The sequence below is a fragment of the Schistocerca piceifrons genome, chromosome 3 (assembly GCF_021461385.2).
Source record: "Schistocerca piceifrons isolate TAMUIC-IGC-003096 chromosome 3, iqSchPice1.1, whole genome shotgun sequence".
In the NCBI taxonomy this organism is placed as follows: domain Eukaryota; kingdom Metazoa; phylum Arthropoda; class Insecta; order Orthoptera; family Acrididae; genus Schistocerca; species Schistocerca piceifrons.
In genome coordinates this window covers 335,169,923-335,195,047 of record NC_060140.1, presented here as the reverse complement: position 1 = coordinate 335,195,047, position 25,125 = coordinate 335,169,923, and the positions used below count along the sequence as shown (strand labels likewise).

General features: G+C 41.4%; 1 protein-coding gene across 5 annotated transcripts in view; it reads left to right on the top strand.

Moving 5' to 3' along the window:
- The window catches only part of LOC124788196 (folliculin), a 175,173-nt gene that overhangs the window by 132,983 nt on the left and 17,065 nt on the right, over positions 1-25,125 (top strand). For all 5 annotated transcript variants that reach the window (XM_047255370.1, XM_047255369.1, XM_047255371.1 and 2 more), the window contains 2 exons: positions 7,962-8,157; positions 19,104-19,206. In XM_047255370.1, coding sequence (XP_047111326.1) covers positions 7,962-8,157; positions 19,104-19,206 — 299 coding nt within the window. The remainder of the gene's footprint in view (positions 1-7,961; positions 8,158-19,103; positions 19,207-25,125) is intronic.

Genomic DNA, 25,125 nt, shown 5'->3' with positions numbered 1-25,125 from the left:
AGTTACATGGGCACGTTGCAATAGACATGTAGAGATGAAGTGGCTTGCACAGGATAGATTAGCATGGAGCACTGCATCACATCCATCTTCAGACTGCAGATCTCGACAACAAAGCAACAATAACAACTGTCCATTATGTATGTAAATATCGTGGTGAGTAATATTGGAATGTCGGCCTGTTATCTGATAACACACGTGGAAAGTGTGGAATTATAATATTTTAGTTTTAGCTATTTGCATATCCCATGGATCATAATTGCGATGTCATCATGATGGGAAATTTGTCAGTTTACAACTACAGTATACAAATGACATGTATATTTCAGTATGGCATGTATATTTCAGTATGGGTTCATTAAGTAAGCTTGAGAGTGTTACAGAGATGCTAATTCAATTCCAGTGGCAGGCAGTTGTAGAAAAGTGCCATACATTAAAATTTATATAAGTGCACATTGTAAGAAGAGTCAAACACATTTGATTTTCTCTAACAGTTATCTCAAACAATAATCAGGGTGGTAAATAAACTGTCAGTTGGCTTCTGTCTCAAGTTCTTTGGCTGACATTTGTTTGACGATTTTTCGGATGTCAAAGCATCACCGTCCATTCCTGGTTGCGGACTGGAGTCGAGGTCTTGGCTGAAAATTATATGTACCTGTTGTGCCAACATCTGCGGACTATCCTGTGGTCATTAACACTCTAGTTCTCCCATTGTTACCTGCAATGGTCAGTACAGGAAACCAGGATCCATTTACCGTGAGACTTTTCTCTATCTTGTTGAAACTATTGTCATGTTTGTGGATCTCATGGCTTCTCTGAACAGATGGATGTAGTAGCTTTTCTTCAAAAGAAGAACTACTGTATCAACGAATTTTAGTATGTAGTCGGTCTCATACAGCACACGCCCTTCCACAGCCGAGTTCTCCATTTTAATACCACTCTCAAAGGTTGTTATACATGTTATAGTTTACACTGACTTTTAGAATTTCGGTCATCATGCACCATTTTACACCATCAAACACTTTTTCTGGATAAGCAACTCATATGAATGTGTCTACATTTTTAGTATCTCTTGCCTCCATTATCAAATCCAATATAAGAAATACAGCCAATACATCTTTCCTAAACCCAAACTGATAATTGTATAACACATCTTCAGTTTTAACAATTATGAAAAGGAAACCTTGCTACTCACCGTAAAGATCAAACATTGAATTGCAGACAGGCACAACAAAAAGTCTGTTAAACAAAGCTTTTCACCAAAGCCATCTTCAGGAAAGAAAGAAAACCCTACACACAATCACACAAGCATGTGGAGCTCACACACTTATAACCACTATCTCAGGCTGCAGTGGCCACCTGCAACCACTGCTTTGAACTGAAGTAGCAGATTGGAGTGGGGCAGGAAGTGGGAGGGACAGCAGGTCACAGGTGGGGGGAGAGAAGTGTGCTGTCTGGCAGAGCAAGCAGTACTAGGAGGCAGCAGGACAAGGCTATCTGGCACAGCATCAGGAGGTTGTTGGGTAGGGGAAGAGGAAGCAGGTAGTAGAAAAGAAGACAAGAGACTGGAAAAGACTTGTGGGTATGTTGGCAGTAAGTGGTGCGTATTGAGTGTGGGGGGCCTAAGGTGTGGGGAGGTGATGGGACAGAGGGTGCAGACACTGTTGGGTGGAGGGTGTTGGAACATTAGGTTATCATAAGTCGAGGCTAGGATAATTTCAGGAGTGGAGAATATGTTGTCAGGATGACTCCCATCCGTGCAGTTCAGAAAAGCTGGTGTTGGAGGGCAGGTTCAAGGTGGCCTGGGTTGTGAAATAGCCATTGATATCAACCATGTTTTGTTCACCTGCATGTTGTGCCACAGGATGTTCTACTTTGCTCTTGGCCACAGTTTGGCAGTGGCCATTCATTCTGGTGGACAGCCAGTTAGTAGTCATACCAATATAAAAAGGTGTGCAATGATTGCAGCAGAGCTGGTATATGATGTGGCTGCTTTAACAAGTAGCCTGGCCTCTGATGGGATAGGAGCTCATGACAGGACTGTAATAGGAAATGCTGGGTGGGTGGATTGGGCAGGTCTTGCACCTGTGTCTTACACAGGGATATGACTCCTGTGACAAGGTATGGGATTTGGAGAGGCATAGGGATGGAATAGGATGTTGCAGAGGTTGGGTGGGCGACACAACACCACATTTGGAAGAGTGGTAAGGACCTTGGATTGGATGTCCCTCATTTCAGGGCATAATGGTAGGTAATCAAACCCCTGGCAAAGGATGTGGTTCATTTGTTCCAGTCCATGGTGGTATTGGGTGATGAAGGGTACTCTCCTTTGTAGCTGGTTCGTGGGAGTGGTGGGAGAATTAGGGGTTGTGGGGATATGGCACAGGAAATTTGTTTGTGGACTAGTTCTGGGGGATAGTGCCCGTTTGTGAAGGCCTTTGTAAGACCATCAGCATTCTGGGCAAGGAAGCTCTTCTCACTGCAGGTATGCTGTCATCGGGTGGGCAGGCTGTATGGAAGGGATATTTTAGTGTGGAAGGGATGGCAGCTATCAAAATGCAGGTACTGTTGGTGAGTTTAATGTCAACAGAAGTGTGGATGAAGCCATCAGAGAGAAGGAGGTCCACTTTCATGAAGGTGGCATGCTGAGTTGAGAAGGATCAGGTGAAATGGATGGGAGTGAAGGTGTTAAGGTTGTGAAGGAATGAGGATAGCATGTCTTTGACCCCAAGTCCAAATCATAAAGATATTGTCAGCAAACCTGAACCAGACCAGTGGTGTAGAGTTTTGTTAGACAAGGAAAGTTTTCTGTAGATGGCCCACAAACAGGTTGGCATAAGAGGGTGCCATGTGATTGCCCATGGTTGTGCCACGAATTTGTTTGTATACTTTCCCTTCAGTGGAGAAGTAGTTGTGTGTTAGGATAAAGTTAGTAAGGCGTATGAAGAATGAGGTAGTGGGTTTGGAGTATCAAGGACACTGGGAGCAGTAGTGTTCAGTAGTGGGAAGGCCATGGGCATGAGGGATGTTGGTGGATAGTGAAGTGGTGTCTACAGTAATGAGTAGGGATCCATGAGATAAAGGGATGAGGGTGGTGGAGAGTCAGTGAAGGAAGTGGTTAGTATCTTTGAAATGGGGGGGGGGGGCTAGATTTTGGGCAATTGGTTGGATGTGATTGAGGGCCGAAATTCATTCAGTGGAGTCACAATAACCATCTACAATGGGGCACCCAGGATTGTTAGATTTGTGGATTTTGGGGAACAGGTAGAAGATGAGTGTATAGGGTGCCATAGGCATGAGGAGGGAAATGGATTCGGGAGAGAGGCTCTGGGAGGGGCCTAAGGTTTCAGCAGTAAGTGGCAGTTATGTTAGACTTCTGGCATGGGATCATAGTAGCAGAGTTTATAGGTGGAGGAGTCATCCAATTGACAGAGGCCTCTCACCAGATATTCACTGTGATTCAAAATGACATTGATGGAAACTTTGTCTGCAGGTAGGATGATTAGGTGAGGATCTATTTTGAGGCTGTGTATGGCTGTCCTTTCTTCTGCTGGAAGGTTGTTGTTCTTAAGAAGGGACATGGGGAATAATGGTGAAGCCAAGTTGGAGGTAAGGTAATCTTGGAAGGTGACCAGGGGATGCTTAGCTGGGAGGGGAGGATCACAGTTTGATGGTGGTAAGAGCTGATATAGACAGGATTTAATGTTGAGATTAGGTTGGCCTCAGTTGGAGGGATTGATGGCAAAGAAGTGTTTCCATTTCAGGCAATAGGAGAAGAGAGTAAGTCTTTGACAAGTCGTCCACCTGTAAATTCTGTCAGAGTGATCCCATCCCTGAAGTCCAACATCATCTCCAATCTCTGTTTAAAGCCTTAGACCCTCCCCAGAACCTCTCCCCTACATCTATTTCTCACCACACCCTATGACACCCCCCCCCCCAAACCAACCTTCTACATACCACCCAAAATCTTCAAATCTAACACTCCCAGATGCCTCACTGTAGCTAGTTATTGTGCCCCCACTGAAAGAATTTTGACCCTCATTGACTAACACCAGCTCCAACTGGTTGGGCAAAATTTATCCTCAAAGGTACCAACCACTTCCTTCACCGACTCTGCACAATCCCCAGACTGTTTCCTTCCTGTATGTTACTCATCACTGTTGATTCACTTCCCTGTACACCAACATACAAGGATGGTTTGAAAAATTCTTGGAACAGAATAGAAAAAAAGTACTTACATCACTGAAACTGTTTTTAGTTTTCAATGTAGTTTCCTTGTGGATTAATGCACTTGATCCATCAATGTTCCAGTGCCTTGATCCCATCTCAAAAATGAGTTTCCTCCAGGCCTGCAAAGTAGTTGTCAATTCGAGCTTTCAATTCTTCGTTTGAAGTGAATCTTTGTCCACCAAGAAAAATTTTCAGTTTTGGGAAGAGATGGACGTCTGATGGAGCCATGTCAGGGGAATAAGGCAGGTGTGGCAACAATTCATACTTTAGTTTGTGTAATTTTGCCATAGTGATGGCACATGTGTGCGGGTGTGCATTGTCTTGATGAAAGATGACTTTCTTTCTTGCTAAACCTGGCCTTTTTTCATGTATCTTTTGTTGCAATTTGTCCAGGAGGTTAGCATAGTATTCTCCAGTAATTGTTTGCCCAGTGGGGAGATAATCTATAAACAGAATCCCTTTCACATCCCAGAACACTGATGCCATGACCTTTCCTGCCAAAGGAATTGTCTATGCTTTCTTTGGGGGCGGAGAATCAGCATGTTTCCACTGCTTTGACTGTTGTTTTGTCTCCGAGGCTTATTAGTGCACCCAAGTTTCATCTGTGGTCACAAACTGGTGCACAAAATATTGTTTGTTTCTCCTGAAATGGGCCAAACATTGGTCCGATATGTCCGTTCTCATGCATTTTTGATACAGCGTCAAGAGTTGTGGCACCCAATTTGCAGATAATTTTTTCGTTTCTAATTCTTCAGTTAAAATTTGATATATCCTATCAGATGACATTTGGCAAGCGTGAGCAATTTCATACACTTTCAATCGGCGATCCTCCATGACCATTTTGTGCACTTTTGCAATGATTCTTGGAGTAGTGACACATCTTGGCTGACCACTGCATGGATCATCATCGGTGCTCTCCCGACCAAATTTAAATTCAATTGTCCAGTTGGCAACAGTTGAATATGAAGGAGCATAGTCCCCCAGTGTATTCTGGAAATTGGCATGAATGTCCTTTGCTTTCATGCCTTTCTTTACAAAGTACTTAATCACTGCTCGAATCTCGATTTTTTTCTATCTTTGCAAATCACTATGCAGGAACAACAACAAAGCCACATCACCACCACAGCGCTCTTCCAAGAGCACTGATGTGGCACTTGTTTACAGACAACAGTCCAATGAATTTCACGTGAACAACTCGTTTTGCTAGCACTGACTTCTCTTGGTGATTTCAAGAACTTTTCAAACCACCCTCATGCCTCATGCACATGGTCTTGCTGCTATCGGACACTACCTCTAGCAATGTCCTTTAGATTCCAAACCCTCTACCTCATTCCTCAACAACATTATTAACTTTACCGTAACACACTACTACTTTTCCTTTGAAGCAAAGGTGTACAAACAAATCCGTGGCAAAGCCATGGTCATTTGCTTGGCGACCTCCTGTTCCAACCTGTTTGTGGCCTATTTAGAGGAAACCTTCATAGTCTACCAATACTCTTAACCCCTCGTCTGGCTCTGATTCACTGATGATATCTTTATGATCTGGACTCAGGGCCAAGACAATCTATCCTCATTCCTTCACAACTGCAACACTTTCTCTCTCATCCACATCACCTGGTCCTCCTTAACCCAGCATACCACCTTCCTGGAAGTTGACCACCTCCTCTCTCACAGCTCCATCCACACCTCTGTCAATCACAAACAGAACCTGCATTTTGATAGCTGCCATCCCTTCCACACCAAAAGATCCCTCCCATACAGCCTGGCCTCTCAGGAGCAGTGCACTTGCAGTGACAGAACTCCTTTTCCCAATATGCCGAGGGTTTCACAAAGGCCTACAGACAAGCACTGTCCCCAGATCTAGACTGCAAACAGTTTTCCCATGCCTTATCCCCAAACACCCCTATCATCCCACCACCCCTAAGAATCAGCATCCCCTTCGTCATCCAATACCTCATCAGACAGAAGCAACTAAACAACACCCTTCGTTAGGGCTTTGATTATCCATCACCATTCCCTAAAATGAGAGACATTCTACCTAAGATTCATCTCTTAAAGTGGTGTTCTGCACACACCCAACCTCTATAACATCCTAGTTCATCCGTATGCCACTCTGAACCCCAGTCCCTTGCCACAGGGATCATATTCCTGTGGAAGACGCAGTTGCAAGACCTGCCCAATCCACCTGCCCAGCACTTCCTAGTCCGGTACTGTCACAGGCTTATCCTACCTCATCACAGGCCGGGCTACCTGTTAAAGCAGTCGTGTCATATACCATCTGTGCTGCAATCATTGCACAGCTTTTTATATTGGTTTGACTACCTACCAGCTGTCCACCAAAATGAATGGCCTCTGCCAAACTGTGGCCAAGAGCAAAGTGTACCACCCTGTGGCACTATATCCAGCTGAACAAATCATGCTTGATTTCAATGGCTACTTTTCTGGATGGTGCAGAAAGGAGTTACCCTTACAACACATTCTACACTCCCGAAATTATTCTGGCCTCAACCTGCAATAACCAAATGTCCCACCCAACAGTTTCTGCCCCTCTGTCCTTTCAGTTACTCCCAATAGGTGTTCCCCACCCTTACTGTGCTCTGCTCTCTGTCAACACACCCAGCAGTCTTGTCCCCTCTCTGCTTTTCTTCTTTTCTGCTCCCCCCTTCCCCTCCCGCCCCCCCCCCCCCCTTCCCCAAAGCCTTCAGACACTGCATCTGGCAGCCCTGTCCTGTCCCTGCTCACTCTGCCAGTCAGTGCTCTTCTCTTATTCCACCCACACCCTGCCATCCCTCCCTCTTCACTGCCCCACTTCCAAGTGCTGCTTTTGTTCAACACAACAGTTGCAGTCTGGCTAGAGCAGGTAGATATCATTCGTGTGTGCGTGTATGAATGTGTGTGCATTTTCCTTTCTTTTCTGATACAAGCTCTGGCCAAAAGCTCAGTGTGTAATAGTCTTTTCATTGTGTGTGTCTGCAACTGAATGTGTCATCTTAACAGTGAGTAGCAATCTATCCTTTTCATAATTGTTGGTGTCCCAACCAGTACTTTCCATTGTTTATCTTCAGCTTTCTTTTGCATTATTCTGTATAATTTGTTAGCAACTTGAATGCATCAGATATTAAGGTGACTGCCATAACCATATGAACTGCATTATGGATAAATCAGCGATATCTGAAAGTTTCAAACTACTACACCAGCAGGTAAAATGACCTTTCTTGAACTGCTAGTGGCTCACTAGATGTGAGTTATATTCAAAACTGTTTTATAATTTTCTAAATGTATCAGCTCTCAAAAGAACTTTAAAATGAATTATATTTCTTCATGGTAGCTAATGTTGCGAGGTTGAACACTTGGCTGTAAAGAAATAGTGTTTTATATGGCCAACTGAATTTGCTTGTATTGTCAAACTTTGTGATACCTTTATTTGTAACATTAATTTTGAAATGTCGCTATACAATCATATATACTGAAGCATCGTGAATACAGTCTTAAAGAAGTGTCACGTTCCATGTACACTGTCATATACCTTGTCTATGGAACAAAAAGTAGTCTAATGAAAATAACTTCATATAACTCTAAAAATCATAAGAACTGAGAAGAGAAAATTATTTCAAACAGGTGGTAGTGACATTGTAACTGACAGTTTCTTTATCGCACATATTTTCTTTTTGTTTGTATTTTGCATTACTACCTCCAGTGATAAAATGTTCGCTGTATGTGTGATACTTCTGCAGGTCCTTATACCGCAGACATGTTGCAGAGCTGTTCTTCACTCTGAGGAGTATTTGGATCCCACTCATTGCAATTTACTTGGCCTTGATTCATGGGTAGCAGCACCTCAACCAAGTTATACTGTATTACGTGTGGACATTCTCCCAACGAACCCGCCTCAGTACAAGCTGACCTGGGGAGGGACTCTGCCAATGAAGTGTAAGTCCAATGGATATATTCACATTATTCTGTAAAAAAGAAAAAGTGTAATATTACATTGATATAAACTGCATATAATAAAGCTTAAAAGTTGATGCCTCTCTAATTTCAAAACAAGTTAAGCCATAGAAAACCAGCACTGAGATGTGGGTGGGATGGATATTTTTACTTTGTGTCTAGACACTAAAGGCCCCCATAAGTGAGCAAATATGTTTGTCAAATTCGCCCTTGTCTAGCTGCAGATTTGTCAAACACACGCTTACACATACAAACAAACTTTGTCAGTTTAATTTCACTTTGATGCAGATGTTGTTTGTGTTCATGAGTATTCTGACAGTAGTGAGAATGGCCACATATGCAGACAAAGTTGTTCTGGCTTTTTGCACTGTGTCTAAAGAAGAAGAAGAAGAAAACAAGACACTGATCTAGGGAATTGCTTAAAATGAGAGAGAGAGATTTACCAATGAAACTCTGTTAAAGGAAATATTACTCTCAGAACCTGATGATTACATCAAATTTCTTTGAATGGCCAATGAAACCTTTAATAGCTTGTTTATCAAATTCTCTCTTACCTAGCCATCAATGTGTCAGACAGCATGTACCAACAAAGCTTGTCAATTTAACCTTGGTTTTGAAGCAGACACTTCTCATGTACTCTGTATTTTCACATTAATGAGAATGGCTAGAAGTGCAGATGAAGAATATCTGGCATTGACTTTGGCACTGTGCTTAAAGAAGAATAAGTAAACAAGATACTGGCCCAGTGAATCGTTGAAGTGGATATAGATAATATACACATGAAAACCTGTTAAAGGAATTGCTACACTCAGAACGTGATGATCACATCCACTTTCTGTGGATAAACAGTGAAACTTGTTTGAATTACTTCACCCTCACACTACAAAAGAAGGCACAAGTATGCAAAAATTTATTCTCTTCTACTTTGTTCTGTAATGACAGACAGTTTATCAAAATATCACGTAGCACTCATTGTCTATGGAAGAACCAGTGAACTTAGATTTTTTTATTACTTCATTGCTCTCCCGCTTGTATGTTATGCATAGAGTATCAATTTCTTTCTGAACCTCATCCTACACAAAACATTGTGTTCAGGAGAGGGAGAAAAAACAGAACGTCTTGAATGACTAGAAGTAGCATTTTCACATTCACAGGACATTTCTATTGGTATGTTCCACAGAAATGCTTAGCATTTGAATAATGTTGGCCCGTGGGTTCAGGGTCTACATCGATATTGTGGCGCAACACCAACCACTGGTAAAATGTGCCTGTGGCTCTCGTTGTTGCTCTAGACCAAGGCAATGAATCAGTGTGACTTGAGCAGATGTGGAGGATGCCTCAGAGACATTTGCGCAAACTGTGCTGTCGAATCAGTGAACTTGAAATAGGGTGCATTACTGGCATGAGAGATTGTGATGCATCCATTTGGGAAACTGCTGCTCATGTCGGAGCAAGTGTTTCAGCGATGCAGTGGGTGTGTGCAGAATGGTTCACGGAAAGCCGTAGAACATGATGAGATGGTTCAGGTTGCACCACCCAACCCCAACCCCTCCCCCCTCTCCTACTCTTAGAAGATCGACACTTCATCTGAATGGCATTGCAAGACATATCGGCATCTTCCTCAGCTCTGGAGCAACAGTGGAACAGTGTAACATGTCGTACACTATCAGGGGTGACAGTCTGTCACTGTTTATTACAGCACTGGTTATGTGTGTGTCATCCACTTCTCTGCCTACCATTGACAGATGTGCAGAAACATGCTAGATAGCAATTGTATGTGTAACGACGTCGCTGTAAACAGATAGTGTTTTTGGATGAACCTAGGTTCTGTTTATGTGAAAATGATGGCCACATTTTGGTTCACCACAGACATAGGGAGCGGTATCACAGTGACTGCATTCACACAAGACATATAGCACCAACTCGAGGCCTTATGGTGTGGGGTACTATTGGGTACAACCACAAATCACAGTTGGTGTATGGACAGGGTGCTGTAACCTGTGTGACCTGCGTGAATGATGTCCCACAAGCCGTAGCCATACCGTTTCTGCACAACACCCCAGACACAATTTTTCAGCAAGTCAGTGCACAACCACATATTGCTGCATGAACACACCCCTTCTTGATGTCACAGGATGTCAGTCTTTTGCCCTGACCTGCCACATCACCAGACATGTCACCAATTGAAAATGTGTGGGATACAGTGAAATGATAGGTCCAGTGCTGTGACCCAATGGCAGGTGCCACAGATGAACTTTGGAACCACGTGGATGGCTATACCACATCACACCATTTGTGCCTCACACGCATTATCATCATGTGTTACCAGGGCCCATGGCGGACCCTCTGCCTACTAGGCAGCGGGACACATGCTGAACTAGGGTGACTGAAATACTAATCATTTCTGCAGAACATACTAATGTATGTGTCCTGTGATTATGAATGCCGTATCTCTAGTCATTCAACGCGATTTGTTTTTTATGAACATGAGTGTATGTGACTGGGAAAGATGTGTCACCATTACTACACTCCTGGAAATTGAAATAAGAACACCGTGAATTCATTGTCCCAGGAAGGGGAAACTTTATTGACACATTCCTGGGGTCAGATACATCACATGATCACACTGACAGAACCACAGGCACATAGACACAGGCAACAGAGCATGCACAATGTCGGCACTAGTACAGTGTATATCCACCTTTCGCAGCAATGCAGGCTGCTATTCTCCCATGGAGACGATCGTAGAGATGCTGGATGTAGTCCTGTGGAACGGCTTGCCATGCCATTTCCACCTGGCGCCTCAGTTGGACCAGCGTTCGTGCTGGACGTGCAGACCGCGTGAGACGACGCTTCATCCAGTCCCAAACATGCTCAATGGGGGACAGATCCGGAGGTCTTGCTGGCCAGGGTAGTTCACTTACACCTTCTAGAGCACGTTGGGTGGCACGGGATACATGCGGACGTGCATTGTCCTGTTGGAACAGCAAGTTCCCTTGCCGGTCTAGGAATGGTAGAACGATGGGTTCGATGACAGTTTGGATGTACCGTGCACTATTCAGTGTCCCCTCGACGATCACCAGTGGTGTACGGCCAGTGTAGGAGATCGCTCCCCACACCATGATGCCGGGTGTTGGCCCTGTGTGCCTCGGTCGTATGCAGTCCTGATTGTGGCGCTCACCTGCACGGCGCCAAACACGCATACGACCATCATTGGCACCAAGGCAGAAGCGACTCCCATCGCTGAAGACGACACGTCTCCATTCGTCCCTCCATTCACGCCTGTCGCGACACCACTGGAGGCGGGCTGCACGATGTTGGGGCGTGAGCGGAAGACGGCCTAACGGTGTGCGGGACCGTAGCCCAGCTTCATGGAGACGGTTGCGAATGGTCCTCGCCGATACCCCAGGAGCAACAGTGTCCCTAATTTGCTGGGAAGTGGCGGTGCGGTCCCCTACGGCACTGCGTAGGATCCTACGGTCTTGGCGTGCATCCGTGCGTCGCTGCGGTCCGGTCCCAGGTCGACGGGCACGTGCACCTTCCGCCGACCACTGGCGACAACATCGATGTACTGCGGAGACCTCACGCCCCACGTGTTGAGCAATTCGGCGGTACGTCGACCCGGCCTCCCGCATGCCCACTATACGCCCTCGCTCAAAGTCCGTCAACTGCACATACGGTTCACGTCCACGCTGTCGCGGCATGCTACCAGTGTTAAAGACTGCGATGGAGCTCCGTATGCCAGGGCAAACTGGCTGACACTGACGGCGGCGGTGCACAAATGCTGCGCAGCTAGCGCCATTCGACGGCCAACACCGTGGTTCCTGGTGTGTTCTCTGTGCCGTGCGTGTGATCATTGCTTGTACAGCCCTCTCGCAGTGTCCGGAGCAAGTATGGTGGGTCTGACACACCGGTGTCAATGTGTTCTTTTTTCCATTTCCAGGAGTGTATTTTGGTAAATCTCTGTGTTGTTTTGTTTTTATCCTTGATCATAGTTACTGTGGTTGTGGAAACTCATGATACAGTGAGATGAATTGTAATAAATGTATCTTTCACTAAACATATGCGGTGAAAAATTAACACAAACAAGGTCCACTACCTTGTCATACTTATAGTTAGTCAAAATTTCTCTCAAAGATGATCTGTGCTAGACAGAAATGTCATCCAGCACTGTACACAGCCAGACATTTGGTAAAACAAACATTGTGAAAATTGACATATCGTTTGATCATGTATAGAATTCCTTAATAGAGGACTCAGAAACTGAAAATGAGATTATTGCAGCAAAAGCAGAAATACTGAGTTCTGTTTTCAAATGTTTCTTTACTAAGGAAAATGTTCCTTTACTAAGGAAGATACAAAAGTACAGCCCCAGTTTATTCCTCATGCCACCACAAAGATAACTGGTGATGTCTAATGTGAGCTTCTTGGAAGTAACATGTTCCACTTTTTTCCACCGAGGCCAATGAAAGATGTTTGTTAGAAGTGAAAATATAGTTTGGACAGTTGTTAATTGTAGGATGTCACACTGTGCTAGCTCTCTTGCCAGCTCCAGACATTGGTGGAGCGCGATAGTGAATAAACCTCTCATACTTCTGTGGCTTAGCGCTTGTTCTTTGGACATTATGATTCGGCAGTGCCATGGAGGTCTAGGAGCAAAAAGATGTGTGCAAGAATGTAAATGGTGAAAACCAACTAAAGAATCAGTATTGGAACTGTCATTCCATCGACTTCTAATGTAAAAGCAAGACACATGTATGTAATAGTCTGTCATTAGCTACAAAGTAAGAGAGACCTGTTCACCCATCATTGTACATGAAAAACATTGAGGCTAAAATATCATTTTAACCATAATATGTAAAGATTTTGAAGATAAAACTGTGACATCTTCACAAGTCTTTTCATCAAAATAAACCATAAAGATGACAAAAACCTTATGAAAGATATCTTAGACCAGCTGGAAAAGAACAGAATTGTATTTGACATCGTAGATGACATTGCTACGACAGTGCCGCAGTGATGTCTGGTTCTAAGAAATTTCTGGACAAGATGCAATGATGGTTTATTCTTTGGAACTACAAAATAATTCTGCACTTTCTTTTCTTGAATTGGGATTATACTAAAAGACACCTAAAGGAGCCATGCCTATGGTCCTCAACTGTGTATCTGAGACCAGCTAGAGAGTCTGAACGGATTTATGTGCATCCCATCAGGAAGAGACTGTAAAGATTTCGTAACTGCTGTGATTCTGGGACCAAACTATTACCTCCGTGGGCAGAATTCATAAAGGGCTCCAAAGTCCTTCAATGAACTTCAACTATTCTGCACTAGACCTGAAAACTATATCTGACAAATTCTGTTAAGAAAGACATGGCGTTAGCAGCCAAGCCTCTTCAGGAAGAATCAGACCTGTACAAGGAATAGGGTGTCTTCGTTGTGAGGCTTGAGAGTTGAATAAAGTTGGATAAAGATTTTATGTTCGTGGTGGATGACACACACTACTAATACCACTGTAGCGCTGCTGTTATCACTGAGATTTAGATACTAATGAAGACATTCTACTTGTTCGAGTAGATAAAATTTTGGACTTATTAAAACCAGGAAGATACAGAAAATTTAAGGGAGATCTCACCACTTCTCTTCTTAGTATAACGAATAAGCTAATGAAGGCCTCTTAAGTTTCTCCCATCGACAAGATGGGTCTTATCAGATCAGAAGCATTGGCACCAAGATTGTACGGCATACCAAAAATTCACAAACAGGCCATTTCACTGAGACCTGTTGTTAGTGCCATTGATTGTCTGACCTATCAGATTACCAGACACTTAGCCACTCTCCTATAGCCATTTATAGGAAAAATTGACACACGTTAAAGATTCTGGTAATTTTACTGAAAATTAAAATCCTTCAGGCTGAGTTGAAGTAATATTACGGTCAGTTTTGATGTTGTTTCTGTGTTTACAACAGTTCCTCTAAATGAGGTGATGTCACAGTTTGAAAGTATTTTTGCAATGGATATGACAGATCTCTTAATGCTGACTTACTTTCACTGGGATAACAAATTTGTGAGCAAAGTGATGGTGTGGCTATGTGGAACCTACTTATTGCAGTTTAATGAATTTTTATGTGGAAAAATATGAAGCAGCATCCCTTCAGATGGCAAAGAAGGAACCCTTATGTTGCCTTTTCATGGATGATACTTTCATTATGTGGACTCAAAGAGAAAAAGAACTACCTGAATTTCTAAAGTTTCTGAATAAAATTAATTCTAATGTAAATTTCACTATGGAAAAGAGAAAGATCAGATTTCATTTTTGGATGTATAGGTACTTAGAAAACCTTATGGAACTTTGGAGCATAAAGTCTACAGAAAGCCCACTCATACTGATAGATACTTGCACAGAAATCGCCATCCCAGACAGAAAAGAGGAGTGATTAGAACATTGGTGGACTAGGCTAGAAGAATCTGTGAACCACAATACTTGGAGGATGAGCTCGATAATTTAAGAATGGCCTTCAGAAGAAAAGGCTACCCTGACTAAGAGATAAATAGAGCATCTACATCCTAAAAAGTGTAGAACTTCTAATGAAAAAAGAACCAAATAAAGGGAAAATTTTCCTTCCATTTGTAAAAACTGTCACAGATCACATCAGTAAAGTACTTAGATCATATAGTACTGATACCATGTTTAACCCAATGTAAAAGGTGCATGAATATTTGAACACTGCAAAGGACCTACGCCTGCTGCTTGCTACCGCAGGAGTATATATAATCTCTTGCACTTGGCGGCCAAGTGTACATAGGAATTACAAAAAGAAGCATTAACACCAGCCTTAAGGAATGTAAGCAATTATTGCCTGGGCAAGACATAAATCAACAGTAGCAGATCATGCACTAGGACTGGGAAACCACCAAATTCGTTTCTCTGACACTGTGTTTTTAGCAGGATCTAATAGTTACTATGCTTCGTTGTACACAGAGGCTGTAGAAATTCAAAATCGCAAAAAAAAATTCAAGAGAAAAGAAGAAGAAGGATTGCAATTAGACAAGTTGTGGGCCTTTCTGCTAAATAAAACAAACAGCACAACTCTTTACCATTTCAACCTTTGTAGTATATGTCGGTGTGACTCCATGATTTTAGACAAGAGTCTGATGCTGTCATGAACCATTTGTTGCTTGGATACAGATAAGCAGTTGAGCTTGCTGAGCTTGTTTGAGTTCATAACTGCTTTCTCAGTTGTTAAAGCCTCTGATGATATCTCAAGCATTGAAAGATGAGACAATAAGCAGAGAATTATGTCGTATCCTTTCACCTTATGCCCATAAGGCAAATATCAGCAATAAAAGTATGCAAACACTGGTGATGACAGTCTACATTTGTTAGTCTGTTATCTGCAATTGATTGACCTCCTCCATGCCAACCATCATGGATTCTGTAAAGGGGAGGAGGGTAGACAGTAATAAGAAATCAAACTTACATGTTTCTTACAAGATAAATGCAATCAAATTGATGCAGTTTAGTTTTTGACTTCTGTAAATCATTTAATGTATTTATTAACAAAAGTATCATTACATGGGGCATCAAACTAAATTTCTGACTGAATTGAGAATTTCATAGTAGGAAGAATGAGTGCATGTTAGAATCACCAATAGATTTAGATGTAACTTCAGGTTAGTCCCAGAGAAATGTGTTGAGACCCTTGTTGTGCATATTGTATGTTAATGACATGGCAGGCAGTATTAATAATAACTTCAGACCTTTTCCGCACAGCTGTACAAACATCCAATCAGGTCTTGACAACATTTCAAAGTGTTGCAAAAATCAGCAACTTGTTCAAATGTTCAAAAACTTAAAATGGCACACTTCCCAAAATACAGAAAAGTGGTAGTCTTTGACTACAAACAACATCAATTAGTCACAATTGGAATCAGACAACTCATACAAATGCCTGGATGTAACAATTTTAGTAAGTGTTATTCATCCTACTACATCTTGACAGGAGAACTTCATACCAAATTTTAGGTTATGTCCATCCAGCCCATGTGGCATAGAACCATATCTTATAATATTTCTACCCTTTTGTTACCCTGTTTAATCACAAGGTTTTGACTTTTTCCCCGATGCTGAAAAAACTGTAACAACATTGGAGTGACTCTCTCTCTCTCTCTCTCTCTCTCTCTCTCTCTCTCTCTCTCTCTCTCTCTGTCCCCCCCTCTCTCTTCTTGCAAATATTTCTTAATTTAAGGTATTAACTAATTGACAAAACTGGTAGGTGATACTCTAAATTGGATGATATCATTGTATAAATGTTTATTGCCTATCACTATTTGAAATTGTAATTTTGCCTTCATTTTGACTTGAGCATAAGGGCATTAACTCATCTCACAACTGGAATAGATCAAGGAATTTGTAACACATTACCTATAAGTAATGCCCCCAATGCATTATGGATGCACTGGCTTATGGTAGTTCCTATATGCGAACGGGTACGTCTGAAGATGAGGCTAATGGCCTTGAAATTGATCATTGAGATAGTTCAATTGTAGTCTGAGGCAAATTCGTTTTTACTCTCAAGGCAAGTTTCCTTTTGATTACAGTTTTCATTTTTGTTCCTTTGTAGTGTCTGAATAAATTTAAGATGTAGCACAAGACCTCCCAAGTTTTTATGTTGAAAAATGTACATTTACCTAGAGACAATAAATAATAATTTATTGCGGAAAATTTTCAGTTTTTGGTGTACATTCTACATTTTAAATTGTTTGACAAACTGATTTTAACAGGTAAATTATACTGTGTTCCTCTTTTCCTGCAGTAACATAACTTTAACATTAAGGTTGCCTGTTACCACAGAAATGAAGAAAAGAAATGTAACCACATTACAGTTAGGTGAAATATAGTTCCTAAAAAGTAGGATAGGACTAACAAGGAGAGACAGGATGAGAAATAAAAGAGTAAGGGAAACTGTGAAAAAGGAATTCTTGCAAAGCAGAAAAGAAAAATCAAAGCTAACATGGTATGGACACTTTAAGAGAATGGTAAACAAGAGGATTCCCAAGAAGATACATGAGATGGTGATTCAAGAGAAACAATCAAGAGGGAGATCAAGGGACAGAAGACTGAAAGGTATGGAGGAGTGTGTCAGAAAAAGAGACAAGGATTGAACCAAAGTGAACACAGAAAGATGATGGGAAAACAGGACTAGATGGCAAGGCTTATGTACCAAACAAACCCAGCCTGGCCCTGGAAACTGTTCAAGGTGCTGATAATGATGTTACCACAGAGCACAATAACTAACAATTTTTGATGGTAAAACCATAATAATATTTAAGCATCAGCTCACTGGATTTTTGCAACTGTGCACAAGTTTAGGTGGTTTGGTGAGTGAAATTGAAAGTTTGGTGACTTCTTGGTGGAACAGATAACCAAAAACTTCCTGATTTAAAATTACTCTTGCATAGAACACTTAACATTCACTTAAGACAATGTTAGTTTGTTTTATTAATTTATTCATACATAGCAAAATAACAAAGGTTGAGGGAGGGCGGGCTGAGGGTTAGGTAAAAAGTGGGTTTGCAGATGTGAAGAGGGGCAAAGCAAAATCTTGTACTGCCCTAGTTATGCCTTTGAACATGAGTCATCATTTCTCTATACTCACTACCACATTATCCAAAATATGCTCATAACAGATACTGAATGTGAATGCTAATTTATATATTAAAAAAAAAGTGGGGGGGGGGGGGGGGGGGGGTCTGTAATCTTTTGTGCTTGGCGGTTTTGACAATACCTAACAACAGAAGTCCCTTACTTTCATTCGCAGTTTTTATTTCCACATGAAACTCTTCCAGTAGAGTAGTCTGATTATTGATTGGCATTCCAGTTTTAGAAGTCCACATTGCTTTCATGCCTTCTAGATGTTACATGATTATACTCAAGCCAGAACATACTGTGATGAGGGGTGACATGATCATCTTGAAGATAACAGTGATCCAGTGTAAGACAATATGTAGAAACCAAAACAGTCTGTCATTGCAAATATTTGTTTTATACAGTAACTGGTTTCAATCATAATGATCATCATTAGATTTAACTGTCTCATTGCAGTTCATAAAAGAGGGAAATAAAGTCTGTAGTCATGATTGGCATTGTCACGTACTATAAAAACATGATAAAATTTTAATAACCACTCATGGCTTGTGATGCCGGACTGTTGTTAACACCCTTTATGCATATAATTCTGGATTTGGCAAACAAAAAGAGTGAGTAGTATGTCTTATATACAGAATTGCAATAAATTCAACAAATAATCTCTGTGGATGTAATGTGTAAGGAATGCTTCTGTATGTTGTGGATTGAAACATTAGGCAGGAGAAGTTTGTTACTTGCTGAACTACATAGTGTCAGGTGTATAAAATTTCAATGTTATTTTGAGATTTAACAACATTATGAGATTGGGCAGTAGTTGAAAAAATCGCACAGCAATTCCTAGTCTCTGTTGAGTAATAATTAATAATACCCAGTCTGTATGTGTGTTCTCTCAGAAATAATGCAAGCTCTAAAGCTGAGTTACAGTCAACACCCTGTTGATGTGTCCATATACTGCTCAATGCTTGTTTTATATGGTGAGTAGTTGTGTTAACTGATACCATTAGTTATTTATTTTATATGCCTATAAATCTAGTGTTGTACTGAGTACAACAAACATTGGACCAGTCCTTAAATACTACAAACATTTCTTATACTGAATATAATGTATAACAATAATGGAAATTCCCAGATGGAGCAATACATAAAATAAGGGAAAGCAACCAGTCATCTATAGCGGACTGATGCATGGAGCATAGAGACAACAAGAAATAATATTAAATATGTTACATAACATTTTGTTAGGGAGAACATTATCTCTAATTATACTTTTCATTTATACAGGCCCAACTGTGCTCATAAAAATTGAAAAGGCCCTGGAAAATACAAAACTAAGTGACACTGTTGTCCAGTATCAGCTAACAGCCTTGAAGGAGGAATGGCTGAAGTAAGTTATTAGAAAATTTTTACATTTCTGTTATAGACTCTTTCTGAATCAAATCCCCAGTTTGTTCCTAGCAATTGTGTAAGAGACAATCCAGACAGAAATTTATCTGTTGTCAGCATTTGGTCTTGACTGATTTTGTTCTTTTTGTAATTTCCTACTTAATTTTATTTTGTCAATCTCTATAATGGTTATACAATGTCCCAGCATAGATAGAGGGGGTAGTCAAATAAACAGAGGAGACATCATCCTATTGAAGCTCCTGCCACTGGTGTGAGTACAGTGTTAGAAATTCATCTGTATCAAAGCCACATGATCATACTCTAATACTCATACATCTAAGTCTACAACTACTCACCACAAGCCATCTCATCATGTGCAGTGGAGAGTATTCTGTTTACAACTGTCACTGCGAAGGAAGGGTGTGAAGGAAGAATTGTTGGTAAGAATCCATGTGAGCTCAATACTCTGTTTTCTCGATATGGTCTTTTCTCGAGATATGTTGCTACATGAAACTTCCTGGCAGATTAAAACTGTGTGCTGGACTGATACTCGAACTCAGGACCTTTGCCTTTCATGACCCACCCTCATTCCACTGCAGCGTGAAAATCTCACTCATGTTGCTACATGGTCTGGTGCATCTAGTTTGGTGCAGTGATTAGAGTCACTGGCTAGCATGTTGCAGATCACTGGTTGAAACCCGACCACCAGCATTATTTTTATATTTCATATTTATCATTTCTGGAAGATTCTTGAAGCCTCGTATGTTTGTAATGTTTGTATATTCTTGAATATTCAATGTTTGTATACATACCAGTGCTCTAGAATATTTTATGTTTGTATAAATATGTGCACTTTTTGTCCATGAGGTCAGTTATGTAATGACCTTACATTGGTGTCAGTAATAAACGTGCTTTCAGTTCTAATCATTCTATTTCTCTAACAACTCAGCTCTCAGATTTGGACTTGATTGTGGTTCTGACCTGACATTGTTTTGTGGAGATGCAGAATACTTCAAAACACCTATGTGATCATGGCTCCAGTTAGGCAACATAAGAGCCATTGCAAACAGTACATCATTCTTAAGATGCATATATTGAGGAGCAGATGGATACAAAAGCAGCAGTAAGTCAGCTGAAAAACCAGTGTCCATCAGCATTTTCCAGAGATGGTGGTCAGGAGCCAATGAAATGGCTGAAAGGATTTGACCAAGTCACAAAATACAGCAAATGAAATGGCATGGTGGATATGGCAGGTGTGTACTTCTACTTGGATGGCACAGCCTGGCACAGGTTTGAGAAAAATGAAAAGAAGCTCAGTGGCAGGGATAAATTCCAGGCTGATTTGAAGAAAACATTTGGCAGCTGTTCACAGCAAGTCCACTTTTCAGAAGAACAATTGAAGACCAGGGCTCTGTCATGGAAAAATGACACAATCATACATACAGAACGTTTTGGCCCAATGCCACATCATGGATTTTCACATGACAGAATCTGAAAAAATCTCATAGTTGATAAAAAGAGTCACAGAAGTCATGTACCAAGGTCTTTTGGCAAAGATGTCACAACAACAGAGGAAGTCATCAAGTGGTGCCAGCAAACCTAGCAAAGGCAACACAAAAAAAGTCAGACAAAAAAGGTATGACCGACTTGTGAATATGGTCCTTATAGCAGATGTGGAAGACCACCATGAGCTCACATTTTTTATATGCCAGATAGTAATAGCAGAGATACAGCACTGTAAGCAACCAGACATGTCAGACCGAGTACACAAGAGATAGCAGCGTCGAATGTCGACCTGATGCATCAGGAGGTGACAGAGAGTGTTGAAGAAGAGATTTAGTATTGATCTTTGCCACCAAACTACACTACCAGTAGAAAATGCCATGAAGAATGGACTTTGCCAACTCAGACTTCCACCACTGCCACCAAAACAACAATCCGACATCTGACCAGTGCAGGTACTACCATCTCCTTCTCCAAATAAAGTGCCCTACAAAAGAACAGACAGTTGTCCACTAATGCAGAGAAAGAAGATAAGTGTTCAATAACTGTCATGCCATAAGACGCCAATCATCACAATAATCCTATTCACGCCAGTCAGTTGCATCCAGTTGTAGTCCGCCTGTGGGCTGAAGCTCACCACAGTGCTTTCTTAGCAGTCGTATAATCATACAAGATTGGGTCTTTCTGCCAATTTATGCATAATACGAGGGCGGTTCAGAAAGTAACCTCCGATTGGTCACAGTGCGGGTTGTGGGGGGAGTAGCGACGCCATCTGTGCATTCATGCACTCAACAGGTCAGTCGGCATCAAGCCGTGGTCGAGTGAACATCGTACCTGCGCTAGTTTAGTTTTTGTGGCAGTTTGAAATGTGTGCTGCAATAGAAAACCCCTCCAAATGGGAAGTGCATGCTGTCATAAGGTTTTTTTACAGCCAAAGGATATTCTGCAGCAGCTATTCATCATGAGCTTTGTGCCGTGTACGGACCAAGAGTTATGAGTGAAGGAGTTGTCCGTGAATGGGTACGTTTATTTAAAAGTGGATGAGGAAACGTTCATGATGAAGAGAGGAGTGGTAGACCATCATTGGTGACTGATGAACTCGTTCAGACAGTTGATGCAAAAGTTCGTGAAAATCGACGTTTCTCAATGTCGGAGTTGTCTACTGGTTTTCCACAGATTTCTAAGACTCTCTTGTACGAGATAGTGACAGCAAGATTGGGTTACCGTAAGTTCTGTGCACGATGGGTGCCCAAAATTCTTACCGACCACCACAAAACTCAAAGAATGGCCTCTGCATTAGACTTTCTGTCACGTTATGAGGACGAAGGAGAACCATTGTTAAACAGAATCGTGACCGGTGACGAAACCTGGATTAAGTACGTGAACCCTGAGACAAAAGAACAATCAAAGATGTGAGCACATTCAAATTCGCCTACCAAACCAAGAAAAGCCTCGCAAGATTTTTTCTGCCAGAAAACTGATGGCAACGGTGTTTTGGGATGCCAAAGGGGTGTTGTTGGTTGAATTCATGGAACGTGGTACGACCATTAATCAAGACGTGTACTGTGAAACAATAAAAAAGTTACGACGGGCTATACAGAACAAACGCCGTGGTATGCTGACTTCCGGTATCGTTTTTTTGCACGATAACGCCCGTCCTCACTCTGCTCGCAGAACAACGGCCCTTCTTGAGTCCTTCAAGTGGGACGTTATCAACCATCCACCTTACAGCCCAGACCTGGCGCCAAGTGATTATCACCTCTTCATGCATTTGAAGAAATGGCTCGGGTCACAGCGGTTTGATGACGACGAAGAGCTCAAAGATGCGGTCACAGGCTGGCTCCAGGCACAAGCGGATGATTTTTATGCAGAAGGAATTTCAAAGCTTGTGAAGAGATACGATAAGTGCCTCAATCGCTATGGAGACTACGTAGAAAAATAGTGCAAAGATGTAGTTGTAAGATGTATATATTAAAATATTTTTATTTAACTTGGTGTATTTTTTTAAATCAACCGGAGGTTACTTTCTGAACGGCCCTCGTATATTACATTTGTTTATGTTGAGGGTAATGAACAACCTCAAGGAGCTGCAGGTGCTATCCACTGGGTTATATTTGTATATAGTGAATATTAATGGTACTACAATGCTCCATCAGGGTACACCTTCAGTTTCTTGTGAGTTTGAAGATTTTCAACCATTAAAAATGATATTCTGTGTTCTGTCTGGTAAGAGCTTTTTTTATTTTGTAGGCGACAGTGAGAAACTGCACTGAATGCCTTTTTGGAAGGCATGGAACATGGCATCAACCTGTGTTCTGGTATCTACTGCCTTCTAGGTCTTACACAATCATTATTTGTGGGATCCATGTTGATTCCTACAGAGGAGATGTTCTGTCTTCAAAAAGGTCATAATATGTGAGAATAAAATGTGTGCTAAAATTCTACAAGCATCTGATGTCAGTGATATAAGCCTGTAGTTTTGTGCATCTGTTCAGTGATCCTTCTTGAAAACAGGAATGACCTGCACTTTTTTCCAATCTGTAGGACCGTTTGTTGCTGCAGTGACCTTCGATAGAATGCTATCAGAAGATATGTACGTTCTTGTGCATATTCTGTGTAGGGCATCTTCTCTTTTGAGTGATTTTACTTGGGATTCTGTTTTGTGGTTACTTATTTAGACATCTGCTGATTTGATGTTCATGCTACAAATGAAAGAGGGAACCATGGTATTGTCGTCATCAGTGAGAGAATTTAAGATCCCCCATTTTGATGCAATTATGGTCACTAAGTGTCTAGACAGATGGCTTTCATCCATTAACTGATGTAAAATTAGACCAAAACTTTTTAGGATTTACTGTCAGGTGGGTATCATTTTACTTTTGAAACCTTCATATGTGGCTGCCCTTATGCTAATTTTTGCTTTGTTTATATTTTATTTGTTGACAAGGTTTTGGCAGCATGTAAACGTGCAGTAAATTTCTCTTTGCTTTCAGAGATGCTTTCTAAGATGGCTGTTGAACTGTGGTGTGTCTTTCCTGTTCCTCAAAATTTTGCATGGTACATACCTGTTTAAGGCATATTGTCCAATACTTTTTCTCAACATTTTCAGTCTCTGACAGGAATGTTTTATGTTGACTGCTCATATAATGTAAAGTGTATTTCTTGTTGCACTTATTGATCACAGCACCTTTCTTTACATTCCTGTTTACACATGTGGGTAGTGATTCATTGTGGTTGCTGATTCCCTGCTCTGTGTTAAATGAGTCGAGAAGTTTGGACCTATTTGTAACCAGGAGATAATTTTTAGATAAGGCATTCAGAACAATTTACATGATTCCATGCCCCCACTACCAGCCCTTCACTATAGTCTCCAGTGTACAGCTGTTGAAATCTCCGCCTAATACAATAATGTGACCAATAAAGGATCCACTGCTGCTCTGGAGGCAGGGAGTCTATTCAAAGTTTCTGATTACCATTAACACTTAATCTTTACCCAAATTATTCCACATTCATATTCTGTATTAACCTCACTAGGTAGTCTTGTCTTGTTTATGCCTATAAATTTTTTCCACCACTGGCATTTAGTCTAGCTTTGTTATCTATATTTGAATTATAATTTAGAATTTAATTGCTTTCAACATTTGGTTTCAGCCAGATTTCTGTCCCTGGTCTATAGGGTATTATTACCATTTATAAACAGCCCTAGCTCTGGGAGATTTTCAAGGACACTCCTGCAGTTAACTAATACTGTATTGATATTGTCTTTTGTCCTGCAGGCATGTTTTAACTTTTTAACTCTGCAGAGTGGCCAAGAGGACATGCGATGCTGATTGGCCATTGTGTCATCCTCTGGCATACAGCACCATTTGGATACAGTGTAAAGGGGTGCGAGACCAGCCCACTGCTCTCTCAACTGTTGTTGGCTTTTCAAACCTTGGAGCCACTACTTCTCATTCAAGTAGCTCCTTAGTTCACTTCACAAGGCTGACTGGACCTCTTTCAATCCATCCACTAAAAAAAATGGTACCAGGAATTGATTCTTGTCCTCCATATGGCAATCAGACATATTACCCACTCAACTCCATAGGTGGTAACATATGTTACTCTTAATTGGGCTGATATTCTTCTCTCCCTGAAACCAGAACTCCTATTATTGGGTCTTTGCGGGGATTTATCTACCCTAAAAAACCTGCATGAGCGTACTACACATATTCTGTACACTTGTAGATAATTCCTTTGGCTGGTGCACACTTGACCTATTGTGTTCCTACAATCCTTGACAGTGGATGTCAAAAAATTTGCATCCAAGATTGTCACAAAATTGTCTGAGCCTTTTGCTGAAGGCAATTTAAAGGACTGCAATAACCTCAGGGAACAATGCTGCAAAATGGTAGCTGAGCTCCAATCCACGTATGAG